General features: G+C 38.8%; 1 protein-coding gene across 1 annotated transcript in view; it reads right to left on the bottom strand.

Annotated features, from left to right (window-relative positions):
- Itpr (Inositol 1,4,5,-trisphosphate receptor) overlaps nt 1-21,313 on the bottom strand; it is a 185,009-nt gene that overhangs the window by 118,129 nt on the left and 45,567 nt on the right. Inside the window, exons 5-10 of the mRNA XM_074102562.1 lie at nt 16,539-16,658; nt 14,852-14,969; nt 13,618-13,730; nt 5,396-5,626; nt 4,917-5,029; nt 3,722-3,862 (exon numbers count right to left, since the gene is read on the bottom strand). Coding sequence (XP_073958663.1) covers nt 3,722-3,862; nt 4,917-5,029; nt 5,396-5,626; nt 13,618-13,730; nt 14,852-14,969; nt 16,539-16,658 — 836 coding nt within the window. The remainder of the gene's footprint in view (nt 1-3,721; nt 3,863-4,916; nt 5,030-5,395; nt 5,627-13,617; nt 13,731-14,851; nt 14,970-16,538; nt 16,659-21,313) is intronic.

The raw sequence follows: 21,313 nt of genomic DNA, 5'->3' as shown, positions 1-21,313 counted from the left end.
TATCATTTAATAATATTGTAAATCTGTTTAAAAAAAATATACCTCGTTGAGTTTCTTGCTGGATTCTTTTCAGCAGAGGTTTTTCCGAACCGGTGGTAGATTTTTTTTGACATTCATAAGTGCTTGAATAAAGATAGCCTAAATTGAATAAAGATATTTTGACTTTGACTTTGACAAGTTAATGTGTCTACTCCAATAATTATTCGTTATAGACTTATTAACACGTAGTAGACACATTAACTTATATATTAAGAAGTGTTCTATCAGAAAACATTTTTAATTTTCATTCAATTTTTAAGGAATAATCAAGAAAAACTAACAAAAATGCAACGTTGCCAGCTCAGCAGGTGTAAAGGCTCTTAAGCTGTAACTTAGATTTTACATTAAAAAAAATCCACCAAATTCATAACCCACCTTTTTTTGTAGTCGCCTCTGGTTTGCTAAGGGATCAATACCTGCAGGATGCGAAACAGCTGTCGCAGTATGTACTGTTCTCGGAGTAGTTTCTGCCGATCCCTGTTCGGGTTCTCCACGACAAGCTCCAGGGCTTCCGACTTGTTCGGCTCGTTCTCGAAGCCCGCTATGAAGTACACTATGTCTTGCAAGAGGGACGTGAGGGCCCTGGAACACATAGTACAGTACGTCACATCACATAGTGCGCCACAGATTATAAAAGGTGTTAATTAATATCAATAAATATACTGAATACCCGAAAAACTTCTTTTTTTTTTTTTACTTTAAGCTCCTGGGTCTTAACATTTTTTTAATAGATAATGCGAGGAATGTGTTTTTCATAAACCAATAGAATCGCTTCATTTACCTATCCTCGCACAGCACCGCTCTGGTGGAAACAGCTGAGCGGAGCGACGCGAGGTAAATGAAGCGTTTCTGTTGGTACATGAATAACACATTCCTTGCAACACATCTTCGCACATCTCTGCAGGGAAATGCAGTCATTAAGCGAGTTAGATTATCGTACAGATTTTTTTCACCATGTATACATATTTATTGATTTGTCCCGATCAAGTCTTCAAAATCAACCTGTGAATCCTACTAATATTATAAATGTGAAAGTTTGTGTGTGTGTGTGTGTGTGTGTGTGTTTGTTACTCCTTCACGCTAAAACGGCTGGACGGATTTGGATGAAATTTGGTATGTATATAGCTGGACATGTGGAATAAACAAATATGCTACTTTTTATCCCGATTTTCCCACGGGATAAGGATAAAATCTCGAAATAACAACCGCTAGGCTTAGAGTCATGTTATTTGGTATGTAGGTAGCTGAACATCTACTCCTTCGCGCTAAAATGACTGGACGGATTTGGATGAAATTTGGTATGTAGATAGCTGGACATCTGGAATAACAAATAGGCTACTTTTTATCCAGATATTCCCATGGGATAGGGTTAAAATCTTGTAATTTCAACCGCTGGCTTAAGATTCTTGAAATTTTGGACAGTTGTTCTAACTCAACCTCAATGAATGAATGAATGAATGTAACTACCAGATCGAATAGTTTACGCGTGCGAAGCCGCGGGTAAACTCTTGTGGCAAATAAAATAAAAGCTCGTTCGCACTCACTTTCTCTCGTTGTGCTCTATATTCCCGTTGTGCAGTTTGCCGGAAAGCGCGGAGAGCACCTTGCAGGCGTCGTTGGCGAAATCCAAGTCCCGCACCTCGCTCGGCGAGACTGATATCAGCGCAAACGCCTCTTTGTCTTCTTTCACCACTGAACAACCCACCTGGTGTTTTGGAAAGCAAGAGCGTACGAAATTTACCTCGAGCTTAAGGGTGAAGGAAAACGTCCCTTAAAGGGATAAGTTCGCCTTTGTACATATATTTCATTGTTTGTCAATTGTTGTTTGTTGACTTATTTGTACAATACAGAGTTAATACATACATACATACATAAATACGTTAAGAAAACTGTGCACAACTACATGAGTTGCTACTAGTCAGTTTTAGTACTTTTGGAGCCAAAATGAACTTTTCTTTCTTTCTTTCTTTCTTTCACAACTACGAATTGAAAGAAGCACAAGAATACTCTTTCAGGCTTATTCCCAGTGTTACAGATTACCAATGGTACAGATTCTCATTACTGCAGGTTCCCATTTCTACAGATTTTCAGCGGTTTTTACATAAAACGAGGTCTCCGTTGGTACGATGATGTGCGAAGCGAGGAAGAGTGGTTAAGAAGAACTGCGTAAACAGCGCGTAAGCTGAGCGAGTGTACTTGTGACGAGCCGGTGAAATTACTGGCACTTGAGGTATCCCATCTTAGGCCTCAAGGAGCCCCACATGCTCGTTTGCCATCCAGTCGAATAAAAAAAAACTGCAGGTATGGGAATTGGTAAAACGTTTTTTCTGAGAAGAGGCTCGTCGTCGGCCTCCGTCCAGCTGGACGACGCAATACAGGATGTATGTGTCTTCAACTATTCCGAAATATTATTTCAAGGAATATTATTTAAACGGACTAAATTTAATGATTATATCACGGACAGGGACGTTTGGAAATATTTTCGATCAGCATAGGCGATCCTATACTTCGAATTACGAATCTACTGCGTTAAAAATGTATTTGAATATACTTATCACGGGATGGCAAGAATATAGACCACATAAGCGAGAATGGGGCAAAATTAAAAGTGAAGTGGCCAGCAATTGGAACCCAAAATGGACTAATAAACATTGCTGCAAGGTTCTTAAATTTATACCAATTTACAGTTCAACATATAACGCGCAATATAGTTCTACATTTCCTAGTTGACTGATGAAATAATTGGTTAAATGGCGTGTCAACTTACCTTGGACATAACAGGTTTTTCCTCGTCCTTGTCAATGGGATGGATGTAGAGTGAACCAAGTGTGGGTGCACAAGTGTTGTAATCTGTAATCAAAAGAGAAATTTACAAGCCAGAAGGGGTATTGTCGTAGTGTCGTAGTCATTGTTAATCATCATCATTTTTTCAACAGAAAGATGTAAAAACTAATTTCAGCGGGTGGTTATTTTTTCTCCGCTAAACATTGGCTGTACTCGTACATATATACTTTTATAATAATAACTATTTTTAATTCTGAATTTATATATACTTTACTTTCAGTAATGTACTATATTGTAAAAGCTAGATTAATAAAAAATAATAATAAAATTATTTTTTCCTGTGATCCTTGCCGCGGGTCACTACGATAGTATTGTATTTTTAAATTAGTTTTATTCCTACTTTTTATTAATATTTGAACTAATGTTTAAATTTAGTTGCCATTTTGTCAGTTTAGGTATGATGTATATACTGTGTTAGTTTAGGTTAGTTTACTTTAATATTTGATTCAATATATCAAATAATAAAATAACTTCTAGAACAAATAAAATTAATGTATATTTCGAAGTATTACATCGTAAATCAGTCTTCTCGATGTGCGTTTACTATGAGGCTACATATGTATAGCCAATATATGTAAAAACGTATATATGTTCGAACCACTCAAAAATATGTTACCACGGATTTATTTTATTTTATTTATTATTAGTCACAATCGTCCGTGGCACATATTTAAGAAGCTTTAGTCAGTCAGAAGTCAGTTCATAATTTTTACACTTTGACTGTACATAAGAAATACCACGTTGTGTTCATATTTGTCCAGTTGGATAGAGACATGGTACCTTCTGGTATTCTCTTTACACCATGTGTTGGGTTGTGTAGATGACAACATAGTTTTACCTGACATAGCTGCTCTGCGGCACAGGCGTGTCGCAGTGCGTCATGGTGGTAGGGTCTAGTTCGAACAGGGTGGCAATTTCCGAGGAGTGCGCCACTGAAACCAGCTGGTACGCTGGCTCGCCGGAGTCCAACGGGGCGTCACTGAAATAGCACGATACAATATATAAATAAATAAATAATGTCACGGCACACTTGACACGAATTGACCTAGTCCCAAAGTTAGCAAAGCTTGTGTTATAGGTACTAGGCAACGGTTAAACATACTTAAATAGATAGATATATACTTAAATACATATTAGATACTCAAGGCTCGAATAAAACATTCGTATTTTCATCAGAAAATACCAGGGATCGAACCCGGGACCTCAAGCTTCGTAGTCAGGTTCTCAAACCACTGATTTCAAGGTTCAATATCTCAAAAACTAAATACTAAACTAAACAGTTTAGGGTTTGATCTATTACAAATACTAGACAGTGTATCATCCCTTGAAATTCCTACATCGTTATTCCAAACATCCTGTATATTACATTTACATATATAAACCTTGCTCTTAAATCACTCTATATGATGATATCCAAAACCCGTCGCGTTGTTTAAAAGATCTCTAAGCATACATAAGTATGTACCTATGTATGTAGACACGCTGCAAAAAGCGACTCTGTTTCATACAAAGCAAAGATAAATATTAAAAGGTATACTAACGGTAACGGTAACGGTAACTTCCTTTAATCCTGAAATGCAAGCTCGTCGATATGTGTATCCTGCCCATCCTAACCTACGGCGCTCAGACCTGGTCTTTGACTGAGGCTCAGAATTCCAGACTCAAGATTTGCCAGCGAGCTATAGAGCGCAGTATTGTAGGTGTTCGGAGATCTGTTAGAATCAGAAACACGGATCTGCGCTCCATAACTCCAGTTGTCGATATGGGAATGAAGATCGCGAAATTAAAATGGGACTGGGCGGGTCACGTCTGCCGCATGAATCCGGATCGCTGGGCCAAAGTTATCACCGATTGGGTTCCATGCGACGGGCACCGGAGAAGAGGCAGACCTAGAAGGCGATGGCGGGACGATCTGGACCGATTCCAGTCACATGGGCAAGAGCTGGCTAAGAATAGAGACGAGTGGAATATGAAAGGGGAGGCTTTTGCCTTGCAGTGGGACACATTATAAGCTAGTTAAAAAAAATACTAACGGTGGGCGCACGCACGCTTCAGCCGCAAGATAATGTCCGGTGGCGAGATGCTTGAACCGGAAGATGGAGTTCCAGTGGCCCGCGCCGCCGCGGCACGGGTCGTGCTGCACCACCTGGCGACAGACAAAGTAACCTCGTACCACCCAAATGTGCAATAGATAGATAGATAAAAGACTTTTCACACGTCTCTCAGTAAATTTTCGCGGCATTTTTTTTTGCGGCAATTATGCGACTATCGATACGATATTTTTCTATTGTAGCGTGTGGCATGAGACTTTGTACATAGCTTAGACATGCCCTGATCAACATGTTCTATTTATCTTTATTTAGAGGATAGAGCCACTTGGTACAGTCAACAGCAGAAGTGGATGAGCTCTACACTCTACACACGACTCTACTGCCAAGGTAATAAGAGTGTGCTCCACAAGTGCTCATCTACTTCTGCTGCTGGCTGTACATTACACAGTAAGTTCGCTGACCTCGATCTCCCACAGCGCTTTGCTGCTGGTGGCGGCGGTTGCGGCCGACCGGCCGGTCGTCCTCAGGAACACGTGTTGCCCCTTCTGGTACTCGTCCATGGTGAGGAACTTCTCCTGCTCCGCGTGGAACAGCCGCACCACGTCGCCGCCCTTCAGGATCTCCTCCTGGTTCTCCTTGTGTTCCAGGAAGAGGGTCACTTTCCAGGAGGTCGACGAGTTTACAACGTTCACCTGGAATATTGACAGTTTTTTGTGACAGTTGAAATTTACAGTAAAAATTTACAGCAACCTTCTAATGCGCTGAAGCGCTGACATATCTGGTAGCATGGTGAACGGTTGTGTTGCTCTGAGGATGAGCTCTGGTTGAGTTCGAAATGCGTCAGTGTAGTGTGGTGGTAGTGATAGATGGATTTGTGATTTGTGTGCAATCTTACAGCGTGGGGGAACTGCATGAACACACATTTGTTGCATAAACGTAGCTATCATAAGGTCGCGGATAAGCAAAGTAATCAGTTCATAATTATTTCTCTTTTTCTCAGTGTCCAAAAACTACATTCATACAAATGTTGTCGCACGTGCGAGACGACCGAAGCAAGGGGGTATTAAGAGTCCGCAGCAAGTAGCGCTCAACTCCGCGTTGAGATCACGCGCTAACGCTTTAAAATGTTGTTGTTTCACCTAGAGTAAGACAGGGCGCTAGAAAGAAAGCAAGAGCGCGCTAGCGGGAAGGCGGAGCTAGAGACATGTCACAGTAACAATATTGCAGTAAAATATCTTCATACAATGGTGAAATTATTGCAGTATCTAAGTAGAATATAACAGTAGAACATCTCCAGACCAAGATTATAATATATACAGCGCGGGAGGGCAGCTACCGGCTAGGATATTATTTGGCGTTCCAAAAACGTAAATGTACATTACACTACACATTACGCTGTAAAACTTTTTTACTGCCCATGGTGAGTACACAATTTTACGTCTTCACCTTGCCAGAAAGTGGGTTTTACCATACGCATAGCGGGCGGTAAAACTCACATTATGGCCAGGTGTGGCGTAATAGTACATTATGTCTTAAGGGCGGTTAATAAGAAATTACGAACGAGAGTATTAGAAGCTCAAAGTCAAAGACTGAGGACTAGGTCGATGTTCATAATTATAGTACCGCCCGTGCGACTTACAATGTTTTCATCACATTTGCGAGTAAAATTGTATATGTGTAAAAGAAAAATATTATTGTTACAAAAAATTGCCGATACCGCTGGTGCAGTTCTTGGCAGCGCCAGCTACCAGCCGCCCTCCGCCTCCCGCAGCATGTGCCTGACATGCGTGCACGAGGTCCTCCTGCTAGTCGTGCAGAACCTGCGCGCGCAGCAGTATTAGTACGCGCAACAACTCATAACGCCAAAAAAAGGCCCTTAGGTTTTATTAAGGACTGCAACCAAGTTAGCCTGCAGCTTACGACACTGTTTACGAGCAAGTGTGATGAAATAGTATATTGTACAACAAAAGCATAAAACGAGCAATTTTACCCGAGACGTTCATATAGCCACCCGAGCCACGGCGAGGGTGGATAGAAACGTCGAGGGGAAAATGGGCTCAATGCTAGAGTTTTACACTCTGCTTTTCACTTCGCTTGCGAAGAAATGAAATAGCAATAGTAAAAATAAATGTTCACTTATTTTGTACCTTTTATTTTTCATGCTTTACTATATTAGTTTTATTGATTTATTTTCATCGATTTGATTGATTTTTAGGTGTAAAAAAATAAAAAAATATGTAGAAACTCTTTTGTTTGTGGTTTCACACCTTGATTGCCTTGACCTTAGACGAAGATTCTACTTTATGCACTAGAGCATAAAAAGTTATTGTATGTTGCCTAGATGCAGCATGAACACGCACTTTACGAGCATGAGAAGTGAAATAGTCGATTGTACAACAAGAGCATAAAACGAGCCATTTTACGACGTTTACGATTTTAAGACGTTCGTTCCGGTACGGCGAGGGTGGATAGACACGTCGAGGGAAAAATGGGTTAATGCTCGAGTTTTACACTGCTTTTTACTTCGATTAATTCGAGGAAATAGCAACAGTGGAAACAATGGTTCACTTACTATGTTTCTTTTATTTTTCATGAATTACTATATACATAATTCTATTTTTTATTTTATTGATTTATTTTGATTGATTTGGTTAATTTTTAGTTTTATATAAATAAATAAAAAAGTTAAAAACTTTCTGTTTGTGGCTGGTTGACACCTGATTAGCTTGGTCTTAGACAAAGATTTTATTTTATGCACTAGAGCATAAAAAGTCATTTTATGTCGCTTAATCTCAGCATAAAAACGAACTTTACGAGCATGAGAAGTGAAAAGTATAATATCTATAGACTACAACATCAACTTGATTGGACACATTGAAGATTGGGTGTATTGAATAAAATAAAAAAAGTCATACAATATTGTGTTTTATTTTTTAATACATACAAGTATGAAAATTCGCTTATTTTTAAGAACTCTCTCGTATCGGTAACTTTCTAGGTAGACGCGGATCTATAATTTCAGGTAGTATGCATTCCATGTAAAATTTTCTCAATTTATTTAATATGCTCTCCCAGAATCCTGTATCCTTTTCGATTTTTTCGAATAATATGCCTTTTGGAGTCCACACCACGAAGATACAGTATCTTTTTTTTGTAATATTTAACTGACCTTGTACTTGATAAAAGTAGTTGTGATTTTGCTTCAGTTTTATTTTCTGAGGATCACTTTCGTCCAACACACAGAAAGTAATTTTTTTCTTTAAAATAGCTTCTGTTGGCGTCATATTTGCCGCCGAAGCTGGGCATTTGATCTCCACAATTGTTTCTTCGTCTATGACTCCGTCGGGACTCGCGCCTAAATACTGGTGTTCCTCGAGGATGTATAACCCACAAGGTGATACTTGCACTCCTAGTGCAGCTTCAGTCTCTTTTAAAGCGATGGGCTCATTCTCATTGCCGTATCTAGTAGCATCGCTACCTTTAAAATTGCTATATAAGAGTGTTTTTATAATATTTTTACACGACGTGGCAGCTCTTCTCTTACATATTTGACCAAACACTGACGCAGTAAGGCGTATTTTTCGTTGTTTGATCCATTCAGGGTTCGTTGCCTGCCCAACGGTATCTTTTTGGATATTTTCAAGTTCTATTTTACTTTTTGAAAAGTCTGCTAAGAGTGCTTGTTTTCTTTTTTCGTAGTGCTCAACTTCCATATCTGGTTCTTTTTCGATATCACCGTAATGTTCATCGGGTCCTGCGATACGTTTTCTTCGTTTTGATTTTTTGTCTTGGCTTGATTTTCTTTTCGCCTTTTCTGCCTGCCTCTTCTCATACTTCTGCGTGTAAGTCCCCAGTTCTTCATTTTTTGTTAATACTTTACTCATGGTTGCTACAAGACTCCCGGTGTTTCTTTTTGTAGCAGCTGCGTAGCAACGGGACTCATAAGATCCACGAAGGGAGTAATTTATTCGTTTGCCTCCTATAAATTTTGCGATTAGTGCATTAAACTGCTCAACAATATTGTTTGTTTGCCCCATAAGGAGACTTTCGGCATTGTTTAAAATAGGACTTATAGCGGTGTATATGTCATACCACAAGCCACAATCTTTCATTTGGCCTATGAAGTTTTCTTCGCCTGGTTTCGGGCCATTACAAAAATATGTTTTGCAGTTGGCATGCTCACCAAAAACGTGGCAAGGCCCGTTTCGTAGGTCTTTTTTTAATTCATTTACTTTCTCAGTAAAAGTTTTCCCTTCCATTTTCGAAGAAAAGTCTATTGCTCCTTTAATTGCCTTTCGTAGTCGCAATATGTTATCATTTAGGCATTTCCTCATGATAATAGGGACAGGTCCTTGTTTATTTTCAGTTTTTTTTGTCAAATTTCTCAATTTAGTGCAATAATTTCGTAATAAATGATTACTGCATTCTATTTTGTGTATAGCAGTGGAGTGGCCATATGGCAATGCTTCGTTTAAAGCACTCATGACACTGCTATCGCCATCACCAATAAGTTTGGTGTATTTCAAGCCATGCATATTTATGCTGCATTTAAAACCTTCTACTACACCGTCGGCTTCCATTGCTGTGGAGCTACCAGACCAGTTTTTAAAACATTTATGTTTCTTGACCTCAATCTTTTTATTACTTGCAACAGCGCATACAGAGCAATAAGAATTCCGTATTCCTAAAAAGAGAACCTTTTTAGTTTCATACCCAATAATGCACGCTACCCCGGATAATGAATTATAATTGCTGGTACGATATGATCTTTTTCCCCACGATGCGTCCGCTACTACTGTGATGTAGGGAACGCCATCAGCGTCTACGTTTCCTTTTTCAATTGCCATTTGTTTTTCTTCGAGTCCTGCCTCAAACATGCTCTTCAAAGAGATATCTTTTAAAACATCCCCAAGCAACAAATTCTCTTTCCCAAATGTTTTCTCCGCTATACATGGCATATCTAAATGAGCGCAAAGCTCATCTAATTGGGAAAAGCCACTACCCGAACATACGACTGCTTGAACAACATTTTTATTAATTTTAGACTCTAGTTTTTCATTATTAAATGCTTCTTTTTTGCCACACATTTTGCATTTGAAAAGAAAAGTTGACTGGAATCCGATTCTCGACTCCTTCACAAAATCCATATCTTTAAAGCTGCAATTAAATGGACTATGATCCACAGCCTTCATTTGTTCAAATAAATATTGAACATTGAAAATTCGTCGACCTGTCATTTTACGTACGACTTCCTCATTGCTATCATGATCAAGTTCAATTTGTAATGATGGTGTCGAGGACGGAGTACTCGGACTCAAATTTCTGAAAGGAAAAAAAAAGTTACGTTATATTTATACCATGCAAGGTTAAATCAGAGTATACGGTGAAATAAAAATATTTGATACTGCATTATGAGGCGTACACTACTACAGAAAACTTCTAACGCCGGTGACGCTATGCAAAAAATACGTTTCGATTTTCGGTGCCATATTGTGCGCGCGACTACATTTTTAATACAAGCTTTTTGCTGACTGTACTTGCATTTTCATCCAAACTACTTTTCCGTACCAAATGTGGAAGAAGTGGGTCAAATTCAACTCGCAAGATTTTACCTGCACATACATTCATAGGTACATACATTGCAACTATTGCAAGGTAAAAGCTTGTAAAAATAATAATAAAAACACCAACCTGCTAAAATTTTGAAATTGAGGCGGAGGATCGGTATTGTTATCACTATCAGACTGCTCACTGGCATGCTCTCCGGTGCCAAGCGTACTGCACATGTAAAAAATACATACATAGTGAAATGACGTCAGTCGCCATTAGTCAAAGTAATAACAGAGACTACCAGAGGTAATACTTCGTTCGTAATACCTTACTTATCGCCCTTAATGAACAATGGGATATTATAGTGCTATGACCTGTATAAGTGAAATAACAGAAGTGCGGTGTACATCGATCAAGATAATAAACTGAAATCATCTTTAATAGCCGTGTCAATATAGGTACGAGTAGGTACTAGTCTCAGTGCAGTTGCAGTCAAGAGCGAAAATAAAACTACAAGTGAAAAACGTAAGTAGCTGTGAAATAAGTTTTTGGTAAAAAAAAAATCTGTTCAAGCTTTTTTTTTTGCTGACTGTACTTTTTGTCGACTTTACTAGCATTGTTACCTATTAAACTACATCATACGAAATTTCAAGTCGATGCCATTAACCGTTGAAGAATTCCGTCCTGCGGAGACGATCCTGGCCGGACTACCAGGATGTCAGCTACCAGATTATTGTATTGTCACGCAATTCACATAAGTATACCAAATTTCAAGTCAATTCGACCACTGAAACTGAGTCAAATTCAACTCGCAGGATTTGAGCCTCACATACATACATACGAGTACATAGGTACATACATTGCAAGTTAAATAAAAGATTGTAAACTAGTAAAAATAATAATAAAAACACTAACCTGCTTAAATTTAGAGGTTGAGGTGGAGGATCGGTATTGTTATCACTATCAGACTGCTCACTGGCATGCTCTCCGGTGCCAAGCGTACTGCACATGTGAAAAATACATACATGGTGAAATGACGTCAGTCGCCATTAGTCAAAGTAATAACAGAGACTACCAGAGGTAATACTTCGTTCGTAATACCTTACTTACCGCCCTAATACACAATGTGCTATTACAGTGCTATGACCTGTATAAGTGAAATAACAAGTTTGTGTGGTGTACCTACGTCGTACAAAAATAATAAATAAAGGTACGAGTACGAAAATTCATTTTTAATACAAGCTTTTTTGCTGACTGTACTTTTTGTCGACTTTACTAGCATTGTTACCCAAACTACATTTATTTTGTACCTATACCAAAAACAAGTCGATAACATTGTAACAGTTGAAGAGTTCCGTCCTTCGGAGACGATTCTGGCCGGACTACCAGGATGTCAGCTACCAGATTATTGTATTGTCACGCAATTTACATAATTATGCAAAATTTCAAGTCAATCCGACTGCTAGAAGTTGGTCGAATGCAAGATTTGATTACAGACAAATATCGGGACAGGTGAAACTAAATAAAAGCTTGTAATAGAGGACAAGGAAGAAAAATCTTACGCTACTGTCCTAGTTATAACTTACCTATTAGGATTAATGTTTTCTTTTTTATGACGAGCCGGTCCTTTTTTTTTCCTACGAGCCGATAACCATAATCTTGTCTTCGATGATCTTTTCACTTCTGGAAACAAGAACATTAATAATTATTTTTTATGGGAGCGCCATAGTTCGCATAGGTACTCTTTTCTCTTTTCTAGTAAAACCATAATTATTTTTTGTCCAAATCATCGTTTGTCAGTATGCGAGCCGATATATGGACCCATTTTTTATAAGTACTTGGTAATATTGACTAAAATGCATCTAGGTAGGTACTTACCCTGTTTATCCATTTTTGTAACATAAAAATGCAAAGTCCATATAAGAAAGCCAAGGTCGTCGAACAGTATGTGCACACACACCACCAGTATCACCAAGAAATATCAAATCCGTTATCAGTCCAAGTCGTAAGTAGTTAGATCGCGTTTATGATACGAAGAGAATTCACCAAAATAATATTACGTAACTCTCGCGCACAGCTGACGAGTCACTACTAACGAGCGACGCACGCACACGCAGGGCCAGCGTAAACCAAGGACAAAGGGCGGCGCGTACCGCCCTCCCCGTACCGTTCCCCGCGCTAGAGTGATTCGCTGCAGATTCGCATAAAAAATGTATAGTTTTTTTACTGATTTTCGTAGTTTCGTTCTCATTTGAAAACCACAAAATCATTTCGGAAAAATGCTTTTTCTTATGAAACTACATAGTTTAGTCGATGCCGGAAATAGGTTTTGACTTCAATCTGAACTATATTTTGGCCGTAGTATTTAACCGAACTGCACAGGGTTTTTGGCTCTTAAAATGCAAAACTTGTACTCGTTCTATTTTCTTTGTAATACCATTTCAAGAGTCATAAACTAATTTCAGGCCTAGATATGCCTTATCTCATTGTATTTACAAAAAATCATGATGATGCTACTTGTTATTTTAAAATAAGGACGTAACTACGATTTGTATGGAGAATCAAGCTTGCTGCGGACTCTTAATATATCGAAAATACAAACTGCAACAAAGATGCACAAAAAACCAGAAAAGAGACCAGCGCTGGGTCGAACCCAGGTCCTCAGCATTCCGTGCTGCGTGCCATACCATTACACTAACACTGGACAGGAGTACAGAGACGAATTTCTCCTATGCACCACATATGTCAGCTTGTTTGTTTCTTATTTAGTCACTTAAGCAGCGACACTGGCGACTCTATGTTTTTAGCCCTCATCAAGAAACTTTCAACATTCCATTGTAACTAACCGCTCACCGATCAACGAACTAACCGATACCAAATCCATCAATCAAGGATCAAATGACTCCCCTGCTCTCTTTGGAGCCATCCATTAACACAAGTCACACTAATTTTGACCATTCTAAGACCCCTCGCCCCTCTATGTCACACTTATTACTATGAAAATCGTAATTAATTTATTCTTGTCTCTCTCAATCTCTTGATCCTAACCCACCTAAAAGTGTGCGGTAATTATGAATAACACTTTTCACCTTGACAATAAGAGACGTCATTATGTTACCGACGATGTACACACCTCCATCGAGCCAGCGTTGTCCGGTAGCTCGTGGTTGTGCGACACGTGCAACACCTGTTGCCCCGCGCTCACCGGGTTCATTATCACCTTGTCTCCTACCACCACGTTGTCACCTGTAAAACACGCATAAACCCTTTATCTACACCCATATACTAAATCCTCAATTATGCGTTCAAAAACCATAGGTAATGACCAGCATTACGACATCGGATTCTATTATGAACACGGCTGTATCGTAATGAGATTTCATACATCATTACAGCACAGGGGGGGGGGGGGCGCCGCGACCACGTGCAGCAGCAGGTCGTCGCGGGCGCAGCTCGTGGGGCAAACATACCTACCTAGTTAGAGTTAATGCAGGTCATTCTCAATGGTTCGCGAACACATGATAGAGGATTTTAATATATGGATATAGATAAATAATGTATGCAACTGTACGTAATTAGGCCTTAAAACACTTGTGACCCTATTACGATACCGTTGCATAAAACTGCCGCTATACCTAGTACGATTTTTTTTGAGTTGTCCCGATCTCGTTAACAGACCCCTTTCGAACGAAGCCATTGTATTCTATTATGTCCTCAAGTGCATAATTCTCAGTTTGACCTCCTGAGTCCTCGCGTACTTTATAAAGGACCTATTAACAACAACGGCCGAACGTACTTTATAAAGTACAAATTGTTCATCGATTAAAGAATTCTAAGAATTTTGAAATAATATCCAAATTATCAAAGCAAGTTAACCACGAAGTTTGTTAAAAAATGTCAGGACTCATTAGGTTAAAATGAACGGAAACAAGATAAAATAGCTCATGGAAATAACGACGTTATTATTTACAATAGGGAGTTCATTTTAAAATAAAACATTCTTGGCAGATTATATTTTTCAAAAATTGAACGCATCGTAGACAAGCAGCCTATGTAGTATTATCTGCGAACTATTCGTAACTATTTTCAATAGGTGTCCACCCGCTCCGTGCAAACCGCGTCAGCTTGCGTAGACCCTAAGTCCTAATAATATAAAGATTATTACGCGTATGTCCTTTTTCTCTTTTTCTTTTATATCTTGGAAATATTATGTATATTCTGTACTAACAAGGGCACGGCCACAGTGACATTACTTTCGTTCAATTAATTCGTGCAATCTCTTGTGAATCGACTTATACCTTTTGGTGTTGCAAGCAAACGTTGACGACGCGAACCTAGCCTAAAGACTGGACTGCGAAAACACTCACCAGTTGACCTCAATTTATAAAACGGCATAACGTAGAACCACGAGCCCTCGTTGCCGTTCGCGTCCAAGTGCACACGCATGGCGTTTTTCTCTAACAAAGCCGGTAGTCTTTTGTTGACCTGTAATACAGAGAAAGATAAAGATAAAGATAAAGATAATTTATTTGTCAAACATGAGTTCCTATATACAATTATTAAATTGAATATATAGATGTACAATAATTTGATGTCCTGTCCTTCATGTCTTGCCTTTCAGCATACAAATTTTTAACTTAAATTAAATAATTATACAATAATAAAAAAAAATAGGAAATAATTAAATTACAATCAATATTACATTAATGTTATATAAATCATTTTGTAGATAAGATAAGATAAGATCAGTGGAACATTTTGAAAACAATATCTAGTCTATATTATCTAGTAGATATTCGTTAACTGAATAATATGCCTTGTCGGTTAAAAAAACTTTCAATGCTTTTTTGAAACTAGGTAATACTTATATTAATCTTCATATTATTACTAGTTCATGTTCAAATTAGGTAATACTTCCTTCTCTGTTACAGTTTTTGGTAGCTTATTGAAAATTTTAGGAGTCATCCCTAGCACACTTTTGGAGAACATAGCTGTATGTGATGTCCAAGCAGATATTTTGATATTTTATACAGAGTAAGCATACAGCCAACAGGCACAAGCTAAAGCCCGGTTTCCACAGGACATCGACCAACTTCATAGAGATCAGAGGCGGTATTGGCTAACGTGTCTGACGGTCGCGATCGCAATCAAATGACAGTTTTTGTATGCGAAATCTGCTTTGGAATTCTGTCATTTGATTGCGATGGCGAGCGCCAGACACGTTAGGCAATATGGCCTTTATTCGAAGAAGCAATGTAAAGCAAAATGTTTGATGTTAGTAGCATGAGAGGCGACGTCAGTTGTGTTCTAGGATACATTGATGGCAATATTTAATTTGTATGAAAAAAGGAAAAATACAAAGACTCCATTATTTTTAAAAGTCTTTTTTTTTTATTATTTCACTGGATGGCAAACGAGCAAATGGGTCTCCTGATGGTAGAGATCACCACGCCCATAAACATCTACAACACCAGGGTATTGCAGACGCGTTGCCAACCTAGAGCCTAAGATGGGATACCTCACGTGCCAGTAATTTCACCGGCTGTCTTACTCTCCACGCCGAACACAACAGTGCAAGCACTGCTGCTTCACGCAGGATTAGCGAGCAAATGGTGGTAGCAATCCGGGCGACTTGCACAAGGTCCTACCACCTGCAAAGCAAGTCAAGGGCAAGTCGCTGAACTAATGTTGTATAGTTTTTTTTATTTTTTTTTTATTCGACTGGATGGCAAACGAGCAAGTGGGTCTCCTGATGGTAAGAGATCACCACCGCCCATAGACAACTGCAACACCAGGGTATTGCAGATGCGTTGCCAACCTAGAGGCCTAAGATGGAATACCTCAAGTGCCAGTTATTTCACCGGCTGTCTTACTCTCCCCGCCGAAACACAACAGTGCAAAGCACAGGATTAGCGAGCAAGATGGTGGTAGCAATCCGGGCGGACGGATAGTTTGACGAGGACGAACTAAGTTTTAATGTTTTGCTCGTATTACAGGCCAGTCCCGGTATGTCTTACTTAACACATGACCCGTTAATGAGAGCGGGCTACTCACGGTCAAGTATTTGTTGGACTTGACGTGCAGTAGCTGCACGACGCTACCGTATTGCACGACGCTGCCCAGCAACTTCTTGTTCTCCAACTCATTCTGCTTTTTTTCTATCTCCGCTGCGTGCTGCGAACAGAAAGTGACAGCTAGTCATTGGCGTGCTTTGAGTCGTGTCCAGGGTGGGCAGTTGGTAGTTTGCGCCGCAGCAGTGCGCCAGCGCAGCCGTGGTGGCCTGGTGGTTTGATTTGATCTATGGCCTCTCAAGCAGAGGATCGTGGGTTCAATCAAACCCCGGCTCGCACCTCCGAATTTTTGCGAAATTACATTTGAAATTTACCACGAGCTTTACGGTGAAGGAAAACATCGTGAGGAAACCTGCACAAACCGGCGAAATAATTCAATGGTGTGTGTGAAGTACCCAATCCGCAATGGGCCCGCGTGGGAACTACGGCCCAAGCCCTCTCATTCTAAGAGGAGGCCTGTGCCCAGCAGTGGGTGCGCCACCAGCACTAGCGCTGCCGAACCTGCTGTTTACTCAATGCACACCAGCTACTGTCAGCCAAATAATTGGTCTATTCATTCTTAAGCAACTTCCTATCACATAAACATGTCGCTAAAGCCGAGCTTTTAAGTTGGCATCTCTCTTATCAACATTATTGTTTTATGATAGGTATGCAAAGGATAATCAACTTCAGAGTAGTGTGGTAGACTCTTTACCGAACTCGACATATTGTTTATGACATGCAAATGATTTATTTATATATAAACTAGCTTTTGCCCACGGCTTTGCCCGCGTGGAATTCGGTTATCGCGCGCCGTTCCCTCGGGAACTGTGCATTTTTCCGGGATAAAAAGTAACCTATGTCACTGTCTGGCCCATAAACTATCTCTATGCCAAAAATCACGTCGATCCGTCGCTCCGTTTCGACGTGAAAGACGGACAAACATACAAACACACACACTTTCGCATTTATAATATTAGTATGGATAGGCCAGCGTTTGACCACAATCACGCCTAATGGTAAGCGAAGATGTAGACTAAGATTGAGCACTCTTGCGCCATAAATGCTCACCCTAGATTTGAAGACTGCAGGATATGTATTTAAAATCTTTGTGGTACAAAAGAATAGAAACAAAATAAAATTCACAAACTTTGAGATACATGTGCAAAGGCAGACTTATTCCTATAAGGGATCTGTGCCAATCAACCTATGAATGAATGAGAAGAGAAATCGGTAAGGTACCGAGAAAGTGATTTTAAAAAACAAACATTATGGAAGGTAAAATACAGTGGTAATACACATAAATCTAAAAATGGGCCCTGCGGTATGGTACCAACGATGCTGGCAGCATTTCCCCGCTGGATCGTAAAACTGATGCGTTGAGCGAGGAGACTGCCAGCTCTTCGGTCTCCTGTGGTATCTCTGAGTCTCTTTGATAAATCTTTGAAGAGACTCAGAGCGCCAGGGCCCCACTGACCAAGGGTCTCCACGCCGAAAGGTACAAAATCATATTCGGCACCGAGACCACTGTATTTTCCTGCTTTGGCAGTTCCTGCCATTTCTGCTGCTGCTGCTGCCCTTATAGATGTTCGGTGGAGATGTGACTAAATAAATTATCATCGATAAATACTGCTAGGTATGTCAGCACCTACTTTCCATTCCTAATCTAACAACAGTCAGATAATACATTCACGCATGAATACAAGTAACAAAACAACGATGATTACAAACCTCTACGCTAAAAAGCCTAACATGATCAACATAACAACCCAAATCACAGACCTGCCCATCCATAGCACATTTACGCAAATATCTCCCAAAAGCGTATCACAACACAACCGAGGCATCCCACAGAGGCCCGAGCGTTCATTTATAAACATGGCCGCATACATTACCAGCCGCTGGAGGATCCGAGATGTGAGGGGATTTGCCATTTTTAGTGCTGTGCCTCAAAAGGAGAAGAACACATGTCGGATCGTCCATTTGTTCGGGGCCAATATCGGCTTGCATAATTGTTTAAAGACAGAATGTAATGTTTGTCAGAATGATCGTTTGTCATAACTCTTTTTTTATAATTTCGCCATGTCTGTCTGTCTGTCTGTCCGTCTGTCCGTCCGCGACTTTTCTCATGGACTATCAATGCTAGAAAGTTGTAATTTTGCACGGATATATATGTTAACTATGCTGACAAAATGGTACAATAGTGTGGGGTATTGTTGGATAGGTCAGGTCTTTTAAAACCTATTAAATTTAAATAAATTCAGGATGGTAGTAAGTATATCAAACTTTCAAGGAAAACTATAACGACTAAGTTTGCTTGAGAATTATTAGTAGTTTATGAGTAAATAGCAGCCTAAGGTATAAAATATACCTAACCTAAACTTGGAAGATTCCGTATAAAATACGAAATCCTTAGAAAAATATTACTTAATTTTTTGGTAATGGCTACGGAACCCTATTTCGGGCGTGTCCGACACGCTCTTGGCCGGTTTTTTCTCTGAAATCAAAATTTTATTGTTTAGCATTGTTATAAAACAAACCTAACCAAACCTACAGTTTTCTATAGGAAGACCATTTGAAAATTTCTGTAATAAATACACGGTTTTGGTGGGACAAAAATTATGACAAACAATAATTCGGACAAAAACTAGGTACAGTATGACTAGCGAAAAGCATGCGAACTTTGGCGGGCCCATTTGTGCGAAACCTTCAGAACGCAATTTCGACTCGTTGTTGGTCGGTTTTTCTTCTAACTATAGTGTTGGCGACTGGCTGCGGTATGACCTTTTTTATAACTATACTTTTTGACACTTGCTTTTTTAATATGTTTTTTACGTTCATTGTCAGTTGTGATTTGTTTGCCCGATCTGTCGGTTCAATACATAATATTGTCCTTTAATCCTATTAAATAACCTATCATTTAACCCGTGTTTCCATCAATCTTCCCATTACTTTCCATACAGTCCACCACTAGCTATCATATAGTAAAACTATTTCTGAGGATTTTTGATGGGAGATTCCAAACATAGCTGTAATCAAAAAAGTGATAATGCACTGATTAGGTTACGTAAAGGATTTACCAATGGTTAATTGATAAATTGGTTATTATGATTCAACTTCTTAAAATTATATCGAGAGACGCGAGTACCCGTTGCAATTAAGGTTTGACTTTATAATAATGTAATTATCTAAATGAATTCTAATTAAAAAAACAAATAAACTTTGATTACATTGTAAAACTGCCAGTCTAGCCGGATTACACGAAAAAAAAACCTTTTTATATAATTTATTGCATCCCTTTGTATAATTTATTGCAATCCTTTTTATAACTAGCGAGGTCATCGGAACTTTTTATTTAATAGAAGGTTTAGTAGGTACTATGACCGGTAACAGTAACCCCCCATAATTTCCCGCGGGGCTCGTCTGTCGTCTGCCCTAGTTACCTTTCAATAAAATTGCGGTAAGTAATAAAACTGTAATACATATACATACCTCGAACATACCGCTTTTCAATCCTACCTACTAATATTATAAATGCGAAAGTTTGTGAGTCTGTGTATGTTACCTAAACAGTGGCGTAGCTCGGGCATCAGACACCCTAACTAGCACATTGAATATCCATAGATACCTGCATTGTACGGAACCCTCAGTGGGCGATTACAAGGCGCACTCAGCCGGCTTTTTATTTTCATTTTAGCGATAAAACTTTAACTTTTAACATTGACTTTTTATGATAGGCTTATTTTTATTTCTTTATGTATGATTATGTATTTTGTTGTTATTTTCGGTCCCTAACTGATTACTTTACTCCGTTTAATTTCAGTTTTATTTAACGGTAAATTGTAACACAAGTTTCACGGTATTTCGAACCCAAATGAACTAAAAATACATGTACTTAATAACATTTATAAGAATAGAATAGAATAGAAATATGTTTATTCAGCCAACACACCATGACAAAAAAAGAGAAAACACATTAGCGGTATTTATTATGTTTTTACTATAGAAGATAACACAATTTTACTTAATTAGTTTCTTTGTTTCATTTAAAAACGTATGCAAATTTTACCGTTCAGTTTCAAGGGATAAGTTCGCCTTTGTACATGTACCTATCTCAACGTTTATCGTTTGTTGGTTTCTGTACAGTATAGAATTTACACACATAGGTACAAAACTCATATGGCTCTCATTTTCTTTTCAGTAATACAAGACCTCAAAAACAACGCAAAGCAAAAAAATTAAGCAAACATTTACAAAAGCATTCCTTTCGCACGTAATTTATATTAATAAACAAACAATTTCCTACATTATAAATCTCTAGTCACATAAATGTCCGTACGAATGAATTAAATCATTAATTTAACTCGATAACACTTTATCTCTGAGAGCTACGGTTTAATTCTGACCAACACTTGTGATTTAAAATGCTCTCTGCAGGCTAAAAGAGATTTATTAATACGCTTTCTTTATAATGGACCATCCGTCTAAATAATACGTATGTTGAGATATTCATTAACCTGAGCTAGGGTTGTAACGGAGGATACGTAAAACGGAGGCGTCTTTAGCGGAGGCGGAGGCGGAGGGGAAAGTCAACCTTTGAGTGGATGAGAGGAGCATTCAGTTACGGTCCCCAAACCCCAAAGAGTGAGTTTAAAAGTCAAAAATAGTGGAATCTACAATGCAATGCTTTAAATAATACACTTAATGCATAAACTCATTAATAAACCTTCATAAAAATTAAAATACAATACACAGATGTATACGTACATAAGCATAATA

This window comes from Choristoneura fumiferana, chromosome 19 (genome assembly GCF_025370935.1).
Source record: "Choristoneura fumiferana chromosome 19, NRCan_CFum_1, whole genome shotgun sequence".
Taxonomy (NCBI): Eukaryota; Metazoa; Arthropoda; class Insecta; order Lepidoptera; family Tortricidae; genus Choristoneura; species Choristoneura fumiferana.
This window is presented reverse-complemented; position numbering and strand designations above follow the sequence as displayed.